This window comes from Sus scrofa, chromosome 2 (assembly GCF_000003025.6).
Source record: "Sus scrofa isolate TJ Tabasco breed Duroc chromosome 2, Sscrofa11.1, whole genome shotgun sequence".
NCBI classification, from domain to species: domain Eukaryota; kingdom Metazoa; phylum Chordata; class Mammalia; order Artiodactyla; family Suidae; genus Sus; species Sus scrofa.
In genome coordinates, this window is record NC_010444.4 from 18,855,681 (window position 1) to 18,874,665 (window position 18,985).

The 18,985-nt window shown below is 38.8% G+C and overlaps 1 protein-coding gene across 5 annotated transcripts in view; it reads right to left on the bottom strand.

The window, feature by feature from the left end:
* The window catches only part of TTC17 (tetratricopeptide repeat domain 17), a 147,147-nt gene that overhangs the window by 48,160 nt on the left and 80,002 nt on the right, over window positions 1-18,985 (bottom strand). For 4 of the 5 annotated variants that reach the window (XR_002341496.1, XR_002341497.1, XM_021083170.1 and 1 more), the window contains exons 17-18: window positions 11,814-11,984; window positions 237-496 (exon numbers count right to left, since the gene is read on the bottom strand). Coding sequence is in view for 3 of the 5 variants with exons in the window: in XM_021083170.1 (XP_020938829.1) it covers window positions 237-496; window positions 11,814-11,984 (431 nt within the window). In the remaining 2 variants the exon portion in view is untranslated. The remainder of the gene's footprint in view (window positions 1-236; window positions 497-11,813; window positions 11,985-18,985) is intronic. The other variant, XM_021083171.1, reaches the window with a different exon arrangement.

Genomic DNA, 18,985 nt, shown 5'->3' on the forward strand with positions numbered 1-18,985 from the left:
GTCTGCAGGTTTGAGCATGGATGGCTTCATACCCATCCATTTCCTCTGCTTCCTGGAGGAGCCAGCAACACCCAAGTAACGTGAAATGCTTCTGGCAGTACAATTCCCATGTGAGGGTTGACTCGAGCATGGAGTAAAGTAGTGCCACATACCCAACAGAAACATTATACTTGCAAACTAAGCCATCCAAAAATACGGACTACAATTTGTTAAGACCTGAGCTGGCAAACTCTTACCCATTCTGTTGCTTCATCATCTTCACTTCTGCAGTCTCCATAGCAAGAGCTCTTGGCCACTCCATCTTGGGGACCTTTCTTCAGTACGCGTATCCCCTGCAAATCCAGACGCCTTCCTTTCATCTCTAATGCTCCCCCAAAGCCTTCCAGAGGCCATGCCTGTTGAAATTCATCCACCAAAGCCAGTATCTCTTCTGACATTTTTGTTTCATCTGAATTCTCCATCTCATCAGAACCATTGCTTTCCTCAACCACTGTACCTGAAATTCAAGTGCCAGTATGTTATTAAAAATTACACAGGACTCATTTGACTACCAGAGTGACTCCAACTTTGCTTTCTGAGAAAAGTTTTGGCTCTTCTCAGAGGTACTTCTATAGTTCATATTCCTAAAAACATCATTCGACATCTTCAAAATTCATAATAAAATACCATCTTTGTCATCTAGCTTTTATAAAAAAAACTTGGCTGAGAAAAATGGCAACAGCTTGATGGCAGGTAGTCATAGATTATGTCATTAGTAAGAATAAAGATGGCTATTTTATATGCATATATTTTTTGGAAAAAAAAAGACCAATCTGCTCTAGATATAAGACATAGATGGCAAAGATAAAGTTTATTATGCTATTTAATCTATAGGCTTCTTCAAGCTTTATTCAAATAGCATATGAAATACAGCTGCATGTTCAGACCATACAGTCTGTTGCCTTAACTGAACAATAATTTATTTAATGGAAAATTATCCTAATTTCACATGAAGTCTCCCATTTTCACTAATGGTTGATATAAGAAATAGCAATATACTAGTGTAATTTTTCCTAAAATGGTTAGCAGGATATTTATTATGTTGCTCATGTATCTGATGTAGACTTCTGTGGATGTTTCTCAGTGCTATGGCCTAATAAAAATTCTTTCTCCTGAGAAGTCAATGTTTCCATTATTCTAAACTGAAGGTTACACAACCCTACAAGTTCCTCTCTATGCTTAACTGGAAAGCTTTGGACAAAATTAGTCTGAAAGTCTTAATAGAAAGTTTCTTTTTTTAAGAAAAAAATCTTTACTATTTAACTTTGGCTATTTTGAATTAATGGCTGAATCGTATGTTGTGTGTTCTGTGAGAGTTATCTCCAGGCCCTTTTGGAAGTATACAGGGTACAAAAACAAGTAACAAAGTAAAATGACTCCTTTTGGACAGCCTGAGAGCTTGTGGTTGATTGCTCACAAAATGCCAGTCTACGTTATCCCAATAACCTTTAATTGGTAATTCTGGCTTGTTCTGTAATTTAGAACATGGCATTAATAAGGCCAAGGTCAGGAACCTCAGATCCACATCACCAGGCCTATAGCCAAAGTGAGTGACTCATCTTAGAAATGTATCATTTTAGGGAGTTCCCACTGCGGCACATTGGCTTAATGATCTGGCTTGTCTCTGTGGTATGGCAGGTTTGATCCTCGGCACAGTGGGTTAAGGATATGGCTATGGCATAGGATGCAGCACAACTCAGGTTCAATCCCCAGTCCAGGAACTCCCATATGCTGTGGGTGTGGCTGAAAAAGGAGTGGTGGGGGTAGGAAGCGCATAGTTTTAGTTTCTGAGGAGGCTTGAGGTAAGAAAGGTAGCTGAATGTCATGGCTAAAAACAACTAAAGCTTTGAGCCCTTCTCACAGAAGGTCTACAGTACCACCCTTAGCTCTCTGGTGGCATCTCCCATCCCAGTTTCTATTCCAGAAGGTGGGAAGGTCTGCTGCTAGGCTGGAAACTAGAAACCTCTGTCGTCCTTTCTTTTCTTTCATTTTTTTTAACAGGGAAAAACTTTTTAACTACTTACTTATACAAGGGACCCCTAGAAATATATGAGGCTCAAAATGTGGCCAGAGATTCTCCATCATTCTTTTCTTGAGAAAGCAAATAGGGCTCTTCTATTTGTTAGCAAGTAACTACAAAATGTACTGTTGTCCTTTCAAGTAAATTTCTTTTAGGTTTTCTGAACCAATCTGCTGGTTTCTATTGCTTATTATTAACATTAGTGTAAAGTCAAATGGGAGTCTGCAAACTCCTTTTTTTAGGATATTTAGATTAAAATGGTTGGTTACGTGCTAAAACTACATGGTCAATAGTATAAATGTAGGGTTGACGAAGAGTTCTAATTTTTAGTTTCTATCTTGTTTGCTACTGTATTCCAAATGTCTAGCATTGCACCTGCCATACAGCAGGCACAAAAAATTGTAGACTCAATTAATGGGAACTCAGGAATAATTTGCTTTGTGAGGTCTTTGAAGACCTGCTGTTTCTCTTTTGCTTTAGCAATTCAAGACTTTTAAAACTCTAAAAAAGTGTACTTTCAACCAAGATGAAAAGTAGGCAACAGAAAGGCAGACATCAACATCTTTAGCAGAGGGTCTGGCACCCTATGTGACTTACAAACTTCTCAGTAGCTAACCCAGGAAGCAGCTGAAAAAGATTGCTATAGGAATCCCAACCAGGAACTGAATTTGAATTGCCTGGCATATGACTTGTAGCAACAGTTTTCTCTAAGTACTCCTCATGTTTATTTTAGCTTCTGCTCCTTCCTTCTCCTGTGGCTATCATGGGATTCTCTGCACGTAGTCCTGAGACAGAAAAGGATTTCTGACTGATGTGGCCATAGTCAAGGATATGGGCTTAAAGAAAAGTGGCTTTTGGTCAAAGGCAGAAGGCAGGTAACTAATTCTCCAGTGTATAGTTAGGCTGCATAAGGATGCTGGGTATGGAAGCCTTATTTCCATTCAGTAACTACTACTATTTAGAAAACATTCATGAAAGAAAGAAAGAAAACATTCATGTTTAGTTGCGAAGAGTTCTGCAGGCCCAGGTCCCAAAGGTTAATACTTCCCTGTGCCCTTATCACAAGGTAATAATATACATTATTTAAAAAGTTCTTAGAGAAAGGGCCTTCCTAAGGGAAATGAATATTCAGTCAAGAAAGACTATAGAACTTGCTGCAGGTTTCTGCTGCTGGCAGCCATTCCGCCTTTTCAAAGGCTACTAGGGTTGGGGTGAGAGCAATTCCTAAAGAACAATACTAAAGAAAGGTGAGGAATGGGGAAATCATAAATGTGCTATGACGCAGAAGAATATACCAACCTTTATTTATTTAGAGCCTACTATGTGCCATCTCCGTGCTATATGCTATACAGGTGGGGACAAAAAGAATCTGATCCTGTGGAATTAAACATAATCAAGTTGGAGGCACAAAACTATATATATATATATATATATATAGTTATGAAACAATATATATATATATATGAAACAATGAGAGAACAATCGCATTTAAATATTTTTTTCTAAAGGAAAAACATAATTGATTGTAGTCGCAAAATGCTTCTGACACGAAGCAGACTACCCGAGGCAGGATTTAGACAGAAGAGAAGTCTAGGGAGGGTACTCCCAGAGTGACAAAACTAAAAAATCAGGTACATATATACTCACATACCCATGAACACATACAGATACAGGATAAGGAAGGTATATGTGAAGGCACTACTGACTTCAAATGAACTTGAACAAAGAATGCATATAGAGTATATCAGCAAATACGATACTTAGGGAAGGCGGGTGACACTGAGAATGGGAAAGTTGGGAAGAAGATTCCTCTGGTTTGTTAAGCAAAGAATAACAAGACAAGAGCCATAATATTTATACAGAGCAGTAAATCAGTTGGTGTGTTAGGGGTCTGGGGTGGAAGAGAGGAGGAGGACAGAGGATTCAGAGACCAGTTAGAGAGCGGTTTCAACAGTCTCCATGAGTTACCTAAAGAGAAGCTGACTTAGGGTGGTGGTAAAGGGGAACTTTTAAAAAGGGAGGGGAAAGAGGTATATAAGGAAATGTCAATGAAGAAAAATTAACAGAATCTGGTAATTAAATGGATATGATATAATGGCAAACAGAATAAATCCAAAGATAATTTCAAGATTTTAAAGCCTGATGTGAAATAGTCAGCTTTTCACTATGTGAAATTTTAGAATCTGTGAATATGAAAACATAATAACGCTATTTACAAAGGCGATGGCATTAGGAGAAGACAATAAGATAAAGTGTTAGGATTTCAGACACTTAATTCATTTAAATATCTGTTGAGTTCCCTGGTGGCCTAGTGGTTGAGGATCTCGTATTGTCACTACTGTGGCATGGGTTCGATCCCTGGCCTGAGAACTTCCACATAACACAGGTGCACCAAAAAAAGAAAAAAAAAAAAAGCAAGTCGATTACATTTAAACATTTGTTGTTATGTGCTTAATGAAGTGCTGAGAGCTCAGAATAAAACAACCCATGGAGCTTATAGTCTAGGCCAGAATGGATGGAGGGACATATCTCTAGATACTGTCCAATAAGCATCTGGAAATGCAGAAGTCAGGAATTTTAGAGGAATCTCAGAAGGCTTTAAATCACAGGTGAAACAAGAAGAAAAAGTAAATTTTAAGCTTGCTGCTCCTAGAGCAGATGGTATGATATAAACTGGATACAGAGACTGAGACCCATATCTTTATTTTTTTAAATTATCTTCAACCTGTACCATTTTCACACAGGAAAAAGGAGAATAAATATTGTAAAGTGAAAAGACTGTGAACACCCACAGTGAGGCTTCTATGAATTCATTCTGATGAATCCTATCTTGACGTACCAGGAAAATTCAGAGCTGAGTTTCAGCCCTGTGACGTAACTGTGTAAGAATCACAGGGACAAGAAGAAGTGCAGAGAGATGGAGAGAAGCATATGCAGTTTTGACTATAAAAAGAAAAGGAAGGAAGAGGAAAAAAAACAAAAGAGTAAAAAGAAAGGAAAAAAAGGAGAAAAAAAAGTTCACTATAACTTTGCAACGTTCCAGACACATCTGGAAATTCATGGTTAGGTCTGGGTACCCCAGTTTCAAGAGATTTTTCAAAGTGGAGCACATTCATAGAAAAGTAACTTGATCAAAGTATTCAAAATCATGTTAAGTGAAGAAGGACCAAAGAAATCAGGGGTGGAAGGAAGAGTACGAAGTAGAAAGAGCAGCAGGAAGAGTAGCTGAAACACTGCACATACATGCAGACTTGCCCCCAGACTTGAAAATATTTTGCTAGAAGGATTAAAAAAATTTCAGAGAAAGCACTTTAAGGATGGTGAAGGGACTAGAAATTATAATAAAGAGAACCTACTTAGATCTTCTGCCCATTTTTGGATGGGGTTGTTTGTTTTTTTGATGTGGAGCTGCATAAGTTGTTTATAAATTTTGGAGATTAATCCCTTGTCAGTCTTGCCAACTAATCTATGACAAAGGAGGCAAGACTATACAATGGAGAAAGGAAAGCTTGTTCAATAAGTGGTGCTGGGAAAACTGGACAGCCACATGGAAAAGAATGAAATTACAACACTCCCTAACACCACACAAAAAGAAACTCCAAATGGATTCAAGACCTCGATATAAGACCAGACACTATCAAACTCCTAGAGGAAAACATAGGCCAAACACTCCCTGACATAAACGACACCAACATCTTCTCAGATCCACCTCTCAGAGTATTGGCAATAAAAAGAAAAACAAACAAATGGGACCTAATCAAACTTCAAAGTTTCCGCACAGCAAAGGAAACCCTAAACAAAACGAAAAGACAACCCACAGAATGGGAGAAAATCTTTGCAAGCGAATCAACTGACAAGGGATTCATCTCCTAAATTTATAAACAACTTCTGCAGCTCCACACCAAAAAAAACCAAACAACCCCATCCAAAAATGGGCAGAAGAGCTAAACAGACAGTTCTCCAAAGAAGACATACAGATGGCCAAAAAACACATGAAAAGATGTTCAACATCACTCATGATGATCAGAGAAATGCAAATCCAAACCTCTCTGAGGTACCACCTTACACCAGCCAGAATGGCCATCATCCAAAAGTCTACAAACAAGAAGTGCTGGAGAGGGTGTGGAGAAAATGGAACCCTAGTACACTGTTGGTGGGATTGTAACAACATGAGGAATGCAGCCAATATTTTATCATAACTATAAATGGAGTATGGCCTTTAAAAATTGTCAATCTGTAGCATATAATATTGTACAGCAACTATACTTTAATTTTTAAAAAAGGCAGTGATCTCTTTTTTGAAGTCAGAGTATAAAGCTGTGGATTAAAGACAACACATAAACAATGGCACAAAATTTCAAGTCAGTAATGAGAAAGCACACAAGGCTTAGATTAAATCGCTCATGCTAAGGTAGGTCGGAAATGATTCACTTCTGAGAAGAAAACAATCATGAGTTTTCATTTTCACCAATAGTACCCTTCCTTCTTTTAGCTGGGTCAGGATCGCAAGAGAAAACAGGTAATTCCAACAAGATAACCTAAAAAAAGCAAATATGGAATTGCTCCTGTAACAACTCTTGTACAAATATGCCAGGGCCTCCTCTCCTGACATTTATTGAGCAGATACGATGTGTATGTACATGTGAGGACTTGGCTCACGAGCAGGCTTTAAGCTGGGAAGCAGTAGACTCATGCCTGTGTTTGTAGAAGAGAGTATTTACTGAGTTCCATCTGTGTACCAGGAACTAAAATAAATGTTTCTGTAAGTTATTTAAATACTCAAGAGTATTCTGAGGCTTTTTTTTTTTTTTTGGTTTATTTTTTTAATTTTTAATTTTTATTTATTTATTTATTTTTGTATTTTTGCTATTTCTTGGGCTGCTCCCGTGGCATATGGAGGTTCCCAGGCTAGGGGTCTAATCGGAGCTGTAGCCACCAGCCTACGCCAGAGCCACAGCAACGCAGGATCTGAGCCAAGTCTGCAACCTACACCACAGCTCACGGCAACGCCAGATCGTTAATCCACTGAGCAAGGGCAGGGACCGAACCTGCAACATCATGGTTCCTAGTCAGATTCGTTAACTGCTGCACCAAGACGGGAACTCCTGGTTTGTTTATTTTTAAATTAAACAATTAGGTGGTAGAGCCAGGACATGAGAACAATATCTCTGACTACAAAACCTACGCTCTTCCTTCAACAGATAGTTTCCCAGGAAGGAACTGTGGATCAGATGATGAGGCATTAAAGTAGTGATTTTTCAAATGTTAATTGGTGACACAATTTTAACCAATCCTTAGCAAAATCAGAAACAAAAAAGGAACATGTATCTAAAGTTATACTACACACACACACGTCCAGCTATACATTTGTTGGTATAAAGTTGCCAGTGTTCATTTTTGAGAAATACTGACCTTTATTCTAAGACTGCCTTTGTACCTTTTTGACATTAAAATCTTTTATAAAATAATGGTAATAGCAGGTACTTGTTTTCTTTAAAAATGACTTTACCAATTAAAAAAATAAAGTTTTGAAGTTCCTGTTGTGGTGCAGTGGAAACAAATCTGACTAGTATCTATGAGGACAAGCGTTGATCTCTGGCTTCACTCAGTGGGTTAAGGATCTGGTGTTGCATTAAGCTGCAGTGTAGGCCTCAGATGCAGCTTGGATCCTGTGTTGCTGTGGCTGTGGTGTAGGCCTGCAGCTGCAGCTCTGATTTGACCCCTAGGTTGCAGATGTGGCTTGGATCCTGCATTGCTATGGCTGTGGCTATGGCGGTGGTGTAGGCTGGCAGCTGCAGCTCCAATTTGACCCCTAGCCTGGGAACCTCCATATGCTGTGGGTACAGCCCTAAAAAGCAAAATAATAATAATAATAAAAAAAATAATAATAGTAATAAAGTTCTGTAGTTCCCATTGTGACTCAGCAGGTTAAGAACCTGATTAGTCTCTGTAAGGATGCAAGTTTGATCCCTGGCCTCGACTGGTAGGTTAAGGATTGGGTGTTGCAGTAAGCTGCAGTGTAGGCTATAGATGTGGCTAGGATCCATGTTTCTGTGGCTGTGATGCAGGCCTGCAGCTGCAGTTCTGATTTGACCCCTAGCCTGGGAACTTCCATATGTTGCAGGTGTGCCTGTAAAAAGAAAAAAGAAAGAAAATGAAAGAAAAAATAAAGTTCTGATCTATCAAACCCCTATTTCTAAGAGCCACAGGCAAATGACACAGTTATGGAAACAGAAGGCCTGAGGATGAGTTTTAGTTAGTTATATGCTACCTGCTGAAGATATTAGGCAAGGTACCTAACTTCCCTGTATCTCAATTTTCTCATCTATAAGATGGGCTTAATAATAATATCTATGTCACAACGTTAAGACAATTCAATTCATAACACTTTGTAAGCACCACAAAAATGTAGTGATTATCATAATAATTTATGGTTACTGGAGAGGGCTTAACTACTTGTGTTTCTTCAAATTTTCCTCCAAAAACAGTTTTCAAAAATTCTTTAATGTCTATAGTTGACTTTTACTTAACTGTACTATCTGCATTAAAAAATAGTTTTTCTGATTCTTAAGCATACTATATAGGAAGTCGGCTGGTATAAACATACCAACTTCTATCACAACTGTGGTGCCTGTGGACTTGTCAGTATCTAGGGAAAAAAAGAAGGTACTCCCAGAATTTCATATGATAAAGAAAAATTAGAACCTAAGAGTAAAACTAGTAAAGATTCACTATCATATTAGAATTAAATTAGAAATGTGGAAAGGAATCCACCCTAAGAGACAGTCTGCACAATATTAAAGGGACCTGGCAAACACCTAGTCCCAGTCAGGGCAACTACACTGTAGCCCCAGCATAGGGATAGAATGGAACTGCATGGGAAACATGGAACTAAAGAAACTTAATCGAAACCCGAGGTTATCTGTGTTGAGCAATGTTGTATTCAGAAAATGAAGAGACAAAGAATAAGATTCGGTTGGGTTTCATTCGGAACTGTCCTAGGAAAAGACTAATTCGGTAGTCATGAGGATTCTGGTCATTATCGAGCTGTACTGGAACAGGGACAGTTTCTATAAACTGAAAAAACATCCCTTAACATGACTCAGTTTCATCTGTGCTGATTCTGAGTTTATCAAACAACCTTTGATGTTCATTTGTTTGTGTGGGTACCTGACGCCAGAAAGAGACATGAGGCTGCCAGGCAGCAGGGAGGAGTAACCCTCTTGTGATTAAACAAACTAGCCATCTGGCTTAAAAATCAATCTCTTTTGAGTTGATAAGTGGGAAATTAATTTTCTCAAAGTCCAATGATTTCTGGTAGAATTGAGGAAACTAATTTTCTAAACCTGCAAAAATAAAGGTCACAATCTTCCCCTTTGAGGTTTAGCTTGCTTCTCTTAGACCTTTTATTTACATACTATATATATATATATATATATACACACACACACACACACACACAATACCATTTAGAAGGAAATACACGATTTTGTAATTGCTGAATATGTTAATCCAATTTACCCAGGAAGGCAAAGTTCACATTTCATCACTAACGAATATTTACCGTATGCAGGAATACAAAGTTATATAGAACACAATATATAAGAAGCTCACAGTCTGATGGGATGTAAGACATGCAAGCAACTAATATTATGTGCCTTGACTAAAAGTAAGACAGCAAACAGAACAACTAAATGCCTGGAGACCTTTGTGAATCCTTCACAGAGGAGATGACATTTGAGCTGGATCTTGAAGATGCACAGGAGTTGTCTATAAAAAGCAAAGAGTGGCAGACTATTACATTTAGAATGGATAAGCAATGAGGTCCTACTGTACAGCACAGGGAACTATATCCAATCTGTTGGGACAAAACATGATGGAAGGTCGTATGAGAAAAAGAATGTATTTATATGTATGACTGGGTCACCATGCTATACAACAGAAATTGACACGACACTTTAAATCTTTTTTTTTTGTCTTTTTGTCTTTCCCACGGCGGCACCTGTGGATGTGGAGGTTCCCAGGCTAGGGGGTCTAATCGGAGCTGTAGCCGCCCACCTACGCCACAGCCACGCCAGATCCAAGCCGTGTCTGCAACCTACACCACAGCTCGACAGCTCGCAGCAATGCCAGATCCTTAACCCACTGAGCGAGTCCAGGGATCGAACCCACAACCTCATGGTTCCTAGTCGGATTCGTTAACCACTGAGCCATGATGGGAACTCATTAAATCAACCATATTTTAATAAAAATAAAAGAAAAAGAAAAGCAAAGAGTATGCAGGGGCCATTCCCAGCCTGGGCAAAGGTGTGGAGGCTCAAAGCAGCAAGGCATGTGAGGGAATAATAAAAGATTTGTACTTCCTGCTATGTAGAGCACTAGTAGATGGTACAGCTGAGACAGAATCAAGGGCCAAACTGCCTCATATTCCACGTTAAGACATTTGGATTCTTCCTGAAGGTAAGAGAGCCACTGAAAATTTTAAACACAGGCAACTTAACGGATCAGATATGATTTAGAAACAATTTTTTAGACACACAATACATTGGTAATGGGGTTGCTTTTGTTTTTAAAATTGTACACAAATTTATATGCATTATCTCTCTTTTTCCTACATGCACATACATACCCCCCACCTCTCTCCCTCCATACATAAACTGATGTATGGGACTAGATATAGGGAAGCCAATCATGAAGCCATTGTGATAGCTCAGGAAGGAATGAAGAAAGTCTAAATTCAGGCAGTGCAGAGGGATAGATGAAGAGATGATAAACTTAATAGGTCTTAGGTACTGACTGGATATGGTGATGACTGGGTGAGTTGCGCCATTAACAGGGAGCTGGAATATAAGAATTAGCAGCAGTTCAGGATATAGGGCAAAATGAGGACAAATTCAGTTTTGGATATGTTAAATTTGAAGTGCCTGTGGCATATCCAGATAAAGAGACCATTAAAACACAGAAATAAGATCTGGAATCATAGAGAATATTTTGGCTGAAAACACAGATTTAGAGTCATTGGTATTCTCCAAAGTATCTGAACACCAAGGGATGACAGAGGACAAAGAAATGAAGTCCAAAGTTAAGATCCTGGGGTAAAAAAATAAAGGGCAAAGTAAAGAATAAGTGAATGAAACTGAAAAGAGATATTCCGAGGACAGAAAGAGAACCAAGAGCAACTGGCTGCGCAAAAGCCAAGAGGAGAAGGAGAGTTTCTAGTGGGAAGGTATGTACACTTCCAGAGGCAGTGAAGAGGCTGAGGAGGGTGAATACTAAAAAGAAGTCACTTGTTTTGGCGATTATAAATTGACTGATAATCTTAAGAATTGCTCAACAAAGCACAGCTCCAAATGTGGTCATAAAACAGAATTTTAGTAGGCCTGGTAGGTATGCCCATTATTCCAAATCTTTATTTGGTTAATGTAAATCAAATTTTATTAGGTTAGTGTAAATACAACTTGCTTTTTTCCCCATGACTTACTCAATAGACTAATGACATTAAGAAGAAAGACTGGCATATAAATCAAACTTGTCCTCCAAAAAGATGTTGAGGTAGAGAAAAAAAAAGAAGTGTGAAGAGCATTTTTACATTATAGTCTGTCTTCTGCCTCACATTCCGTCATCCTCATGATTCTACAATATAGGAAGTGACTGTTAAAAAGGAAACAAATGCTTGAGAGCAGAGCAAAGTCTAAGCTTAAAGCCTGAGAGTTGATTTTACCCCAGAAGCAGAGCTCAGGTCAAATCAACTTACTTTCAAGTCTAAGGACATCTGAGTCCCTCCCTGAATTCTCAACAGAAAGCACAGGGTCTTCCTCTGTTCCTGTCTCAGAGGGCTCTTCTTCAGCGGCATCCAGTGACTGTGAGTTGTCAAAATATTTCTGTTTGTCATGGTTGCTGTCCAGGGTTTTCTCATGACAATTACCTCAATGACAAGAGACACAGATAGAACACATTAGAAACTCTCTCTTGTGTAGTCCCACAGCTCAAGGTCCCTAAGTATCAGGAAGAGCAAAAAAGTGACAGTCTGTTTTTTCCCAGCAGAACACACAAAAATCAGTGAGCTAGAGTGCCCAAAGCCAGATCATTATTGTGATTCAAGATTTTGCACTGAAATTCAAGTTTTATCTGTTAGGCTATTGTAAGAACCAAGTATTGAGGAGAAAAAAAAACAAAACTATAACACCAAAGATCAAGTCCCAAGATCTCATTCTATTCATAATGAATGATTGCGAAACACTTCTCTGAAACATAAAACATCATAAAAAATGGTTTTCCTTTTGTTTGCTTTTTGAAGGTGAGAAATGATGGATTAGTATCTGAATAGGGCTGGAGATAGAGGAATTATAGCAGAGAAACATACCATTCCTGCACTGGAGCCTAAAATGAAAGCTATACCAAAAGGTAAAGGATTATAAGTTAAAAACCAAGCACTTGGGGTGACGGTGGCAAAGAATCCACATTTAAGACTGCCAGAGCACAAAGGTAGCCTCTCTTTCTTTTGGAAAACAAGATCTGATCATGGATTAAAGATTCACCCAAGCATAAAATGTCACATCTTGAATGTAATCACAGCACTCCTTGATACTTTCTGATGTATAGTGAGCATGACCCTTATGACAATTTTCCCAGGAGTCCAAGAGCTTTGATCTTATTAGGGATTGTGTATAAATAGGGGCAGAGAGCCACTATCCAGCTCCACCTGGTCATTCTCTGCATAGGGGACTGTGTTACTGGGCCCTTACGTCTGCTGTGGTGGGGATCTGGCTGGCTGAAGAGGTCTCTTCTTATGTTCCACATGTGTTACTACCGAAGATGCATGTTCAGCGGAAGCCCACATGCCTCTGAGAGGACAATTCTCTGGGTAAGGATGTGTAGGTAACTTTCCTCCTTTATCAGAATATCCAAACATACTCTAAAAGTTGTTTTTTTTTTTTTTTTTTTTTTTTTTTTAAAGAGAATGTTGTCTCAAAGAGATGTACGTACCCAGTCAAGCTGTCTTCACAGCTATGAAAGTACAAGAAGTCTCTTTCTGGATCTGATGACTCCCTTTTAGATTCCATAATTTAGGAAAATACTTCTCAAGCCATTTTCCTTTATGGTACCAGAAGATATAATGGACTCGAGACTGTTCCCAACTTACTAGTTTAAAGAAAGGGGACTGGATGCTTAGGGGGTCACTTTCCATTTTTCAATCTACACTATCACACATCTAAGGCTACCATTTTCAACAACGCTACATCAGAAACTAAAGATTCTCTGTTTCAAGAGAGCTTTTGCTCTCAATAAACTTACAAACAACTTGGGGAGACAGTAAATACAACAAACAATAATGAGGTAGCCTACTGTGCCAAATAAATGCTTCAGAGAATAAGCTCTGAATAGGCAGAACTTGAATTCTGAAGAATATGTTAAGACTTAAAAACAGAGAGCTTAAAAAGGGGAACTAAAAAAAAGGTAATATTTGGCTGCACCTTGTGGTATGTGAAGGTTTCCAGGCCAGGGACTGAACCTGTACCGCCATAGCAACCCAAGCTGCTGTAGTGACAGTGCCTAATGCTTAATTAACCCTCTATGCTACAAGAGAACCCCAGGGAACCAATACTTGTTGAGTACTCTTTATTTTTTCTTCCACTTACCCCTCAAAAACACCCTGTGAAATATTACTTTTATAAATCAGGAAACTGAATCTCAGTGAAGTTAACTATCTTGCCCAAGATCTAACAGCAAATTAAGTGGTAGACTGGGATATGAATCAGTTCTATGTTACTACAAAGCTTCTTGGCTTTCATCTCATTAATCCTACGTCTTTTGCAGAAAAAGTAGGGAAGGTGGCATTCTAGGCAGGGAAGAATAATGTGCTGAGCAAAGCAACAGGAAAGGAAATTCTCATTTGTGTTTGGGAGACAATAAGAAGGACAAATTGCTAGAGATGGAAGGCAAAGCGAGTGTGTGAGTCCTGGAGGGCTAACAGAAAAGAAGCCATGAGAAATGGTAGTCACTTTCTTTCTCTGGATTCTCCTGAAAGGACAGAGGTTGCTGATTTGCCTCTACTTCTCTCTTCACCATCTGGTATGTGGAAGTTAGTATGGGAAAACCAAGCAGAAGAGCATTAAAATAAAACAGAGCAAGGAGTTCCCGTGAGGGGTCAGTGGAAACAAACCTGACTAGCACCCATGAGGATGCAGGTTCAATCCCTGGCCTCACTCATTGGGTTAAGGATCTGGTGTTGCCATGAGCTGTGGTGTAGGTCACAGATGTGGCTCTCAATCCCACGTTGCTGTGGCTGTGGTGTAAGCCAGTGGCTACAGCTCTGATTTGACCCCGACCCTGGGAACCTCCATATGCCGTGGGTGCAGCCCTAAAAAGACAAATAAATAAATAAATAAAACAGAGTAAAGATAACAGACAATTTTACACACCAAACTGACTAAAACTGTGAAGAACAGCACACTTCTCAGAGACAATTCTTAATTGGGATATAAATAAGCATGACTATTAAAAGCAGACAATAATACTGAAGATTTTAAAGCATATGTTATTCCCAGTGAATATTCTCTGCCTTCAGCTTTGGTGAATTTGCCTTTAAAGCATTTTTCATTTTGACACAGGCTGAGTAATGCAAAAGGACAAACTTTTAACCTTTAACAAGTGAAATTCTAGCTGTGTTTTCTGCCAGTGATTTCTTCCTCCAACCTTTGCATCTCTTATTTTTCCTCCTACCCTCTTCCCATTATAAAAATTTAATTGGTTTCATCTTTTAAAATGTCTGCAATATTTAAAAATGCTTTATAGGTAATTTACAAGCTATGATGTGCAAAAGATCTTGAAGCTAAAATTAGTCCTCCTGCATGACCTCAAACCCAACCCTTCCCAGAGCAAGCCTTGTGCATTCTAAGAATGTCTTGCCCTTCATCTCAGGAAACTGGGACCAACTCCTCTAAGGAAGAGGGCAGAAAAAGGGAGGGGGGAATTAAAGGAAGAATAACAAGTTTAAGTTAGGATATTTCTTAGAAGTAGGCAGAATCAAAATGATCAAGTAAAAACTACATGCTTTAAAATTAGAACTATTAATATGAATTTTCTTAAGCTGGCAGTTAAAAACAGACTGGTTTAGCATTCTGGTATGATTTCCACGATTATCTGGGCTAGCAATAAAAGTCCTATTGCCTAATTTTTAAAAATTATTTATTTATTTATTTTTTTGTCTTTTTGCTATTTCTTTGAGCCACTCCCGCGGCATATGGAGGTTCCCAGGCTAGGGGTCAAATCGGAGCTGTAGCCACTGGCCTACGCCAGAGCCACAGCAACGCGGGATCCGAGCCGCATCTGCAACCTACACCACAGCTCAAGGCAATGCCGGATCGTTAACCCACTGAGCAAGGGCAGGGATCGAACCCGCAACCCCATGGTTCCTAGTCGGATTCGTTAACCACTGTGCCAAGACGGAAACTCCTTTTTTTTTTTTTTTTCTATTGCCTAATTTTTAAATTACTCCTTGTAACTGTCTGAGGGAGAACTGAAGAACTTGAGGAAAAATAGAAGTTTCTGCTCTTAGGAGTATGATATAGGTCTACTCCAGCTCAAAAGGGGAACTAGAAATGTTGCCTCTGTGGAAAAAATTTCTTCCCAGCAAGGTAGAGATGATATTCTCATTAAAAAGACAAGAAAATGTTAGAGAAGGAAAAATGGAAAGACATCTAAAAAGTAACAAGTCAATCTTCCATGCTATGGCTATTATTTTTTGCTGACTCAAAAGTGAGGACATTATATGACTTAGACTAATTTTGAGAGCTATTTTTTTTTCTTTTTACGTGATTTAAAGATTTAAATGAAATGCTTTAGATAACAAGGTCCCAAGTGAAAATGGGAACACTCTTCTCTGCTTAATGCTCTATACTTGCTTGCAAAGCATTTAGCACCTATTTCAAATCCTGGCAGTCTTGTTTTTCATAGATGTAAGAGAATATACGCTAATACCAACTAAGCTTGAAACTCCAGAGTGTATTTCTGATTCTAGAACAGCTATGAGATCTTAGACATAGCAACATCCTTTTCTGCTGTTAGAATACTGCCTAAATAAATTGGGTTATTAATATTAACATACCCTATAAGGATGTTCAGGAAAACAACTAAATATTTAATATACCTTGTCAAAACTTAAGTCTCCTATGGGATAAAGGCACAATTTATCCTGTGGCTAAGCAGGTTTTCAGAATAAACTAAGTTCTTAGGAACTCCTATCATGACCAAGGTTAAGGAAATCTCTTACCTTCTCATGATAATTCTATTTATAAAGGTCCAATAATATTTATTTTCTAACTAGAGTTGGATAAGCACTTACTTGTTAAAAATACTTCTTCCCTTCTGAATCGCATAAGTTGGTTAAGAGATTCCTGGCTGGAATAGGAATGGCTTCAGGGTTCCTTTAGATTCTTTAGGGTTAGTTATAATAAAGAAATGACACAAAACTGAGAGGCATCAGAACCTTGTAAGAGCCAAGTAACTAGAGTGAGCCAAGTAAAACTATTGACAGACTTGTGTAATTCTTTTAGTGTTAGAACACAGTGGGTAAGAGCACAGTCTGGAGCCAGACTAAGTGAGTTCAAATCACATTTCTACTAGCTTCTAGTTGCGTAGCAGGGCAAGTGTTTTTTGTTGTTGTTATTGTTGTTGTTTGTTTACTTTTTATTTTTGTTTTTTAGGGCTGCACCAGCAGCATATGGAGGTTCCCAGGCGAGGAGTCGAATCAGAGCTGTAGCTGCAGCCTATGCCAGAGCCACTGAAACTCGGGATCTGAGCCACGTCTTCGACCCACATCACAGCTCACAGCTACACCAGATCCTTAACCCACTGAGCGAGGCCAGGAATCGAACCCGTGTCCTCATGGATGCTAGTCGGTTTGTTAACCACTGAGCCACGGGAACTCATGTTTGTTTTAAATCTCTTTATCTGTTTTATCATCTGCAAATTGAGTTTAATAATAGTATCTACTTCATTGTTGAGATTATGCAAACAGACCTTTGCTGAGCACATGGTATGCTGCTATTATTATTGCTGTTTCCCTAAAAGTTGCAAAAGAATAGGAAGTTATCTCAACATAATCTCTTTAACAAGGTCTTTTAGCTATAGCCAACCTTGAATTTCTAGAATGAGCAACTGGCTCTTAGAAGTTATCAAGGTTATGGGAGTTCCTGCTGTGGCTCAGTGGGTTAAGAACCTGATTGTCATCCATGAGGATGTGGGTTCATTACCTGGCCTTGCTCAGTGGGTTAAGGATCTGGTGTTGCTGCAAGCTGCGGCATAGGTTGCAGACTTGGCTTGGATCCTGTGTTGCTGTGGCTGTGGTGTAGGTCTCAGCTGCAGCTCCAATTTGACCCCTAGCCTGGGAACTTCCATATGCTGCAGGAGTGGCCCTAGAAAGAAAAAAAAAGAAGATATCAAAGTTATTTGCCTAATTTCAACTTCCAACATGTGTGTGTAGGAGATGTAGTATAGAGTTATTTCTACCAGTCATTCAGAAGAAAACAGCAATTAATTCAGATTAAACTGCTCAGCACATCTAAATCATAAAATATCTAAAACATTTAAATATTAGCCTCACGGACCACTCTGCATTCTCTGAAGGACATTTTATTTTTTTGCTTTTTTTTTTTTTTTTCAGGGTCACACCTATGGCATATGGAAATTCCCAGGCTAGGAGCTGAATTGGGGCTGTAGCTGCCAGCCTACACCACAGTCACAGCAACTCGGAATCTGAGCCAAGTCTGCAACCTACACCACAGCTTACGGCAAAGCTGGATCCCTAACTCCCAGAGCGAGGCCAGGGATTGAACCTGCAACCTCACGGATATTAGTTGGATTCGTTTCTGCTGCGCCACAATCGGAAGTCCCTGAAGGACATTTTTAATAGATAGTGTGAATCCACTGCCTTCCAAGATGAAAATGCACTATAGAATCTACGTTTAGTTACTCAACACTTGCCTCTTTGCTGCTCAACAATTCGTGGTAGGTTGCTATTTTTGCTTCTGTCTTCCCACAAATCTTTCTTCCTCTAGCACACTCTCCCCTTCCCCCTCCCCCATACAACAGGGAAGTGTACTCCCATGTTTCTTATTATATAATGAATTTCTAAGACACAAATAATAATTTGCAGTGGGAATAAAAATTCAAATTTCAATTTATGCTGCTAAAGGCAAAGCAACAAATGTTAGAAAAATGGTCTAAAGATATTCCTATCATTCCTGTTCTAACGGGATTATGTCATACTCTAAAGTGTCCTTTCTTCTACCTATCAGAAAATTACCTTATAGGAAGCATTCTGATACATAAAATTAAATAGAAGGTACCTAGATGGAAAATATAGATCATACCATTCTCTTAAGAGAGATGAGTGACTTTTTACAGTGTTTGTCTTTCTCCTTACCTTTCTACTCAACTGCACTCAAATTATGCAACTCTAAAACAATTTTTTTTCCATAAATAGGTTAACTTAGAAACAAATTGAATGTTTTCTTTTACTACAGTTTTAGCTATCCCAATTTGATATTTATTTCTCTAGTGAGATAAACTTTTTTAAAGCAACGATAGTATAATAAATTGTGAAGTGAACAAAACTGTATCTTTCAGTTACTCAACAGTGCTCTGCGGATTACTTTAAAATATTACCAGGAAACTTTAACTGTGGGTGGCACGTGAGGCATATCTGAAGAAGTAAGAAACCTTACTGGGAGCAGATTCCTTTATGATTTCCACCTCCAGAAGTTGTAACAAAGTCTTGCAGACCTTGTTCTAAGAGGAGTATTCCATGGTATGAACTCAAATCCTGCCTTAGCTGTAGCCTTAGCATATGAACTTGGGCAAATCATTCACTTCTCTGTGTTTAGGTTCTTTATCTGAAATGGAGAGATAAGCTACTGTCCTACA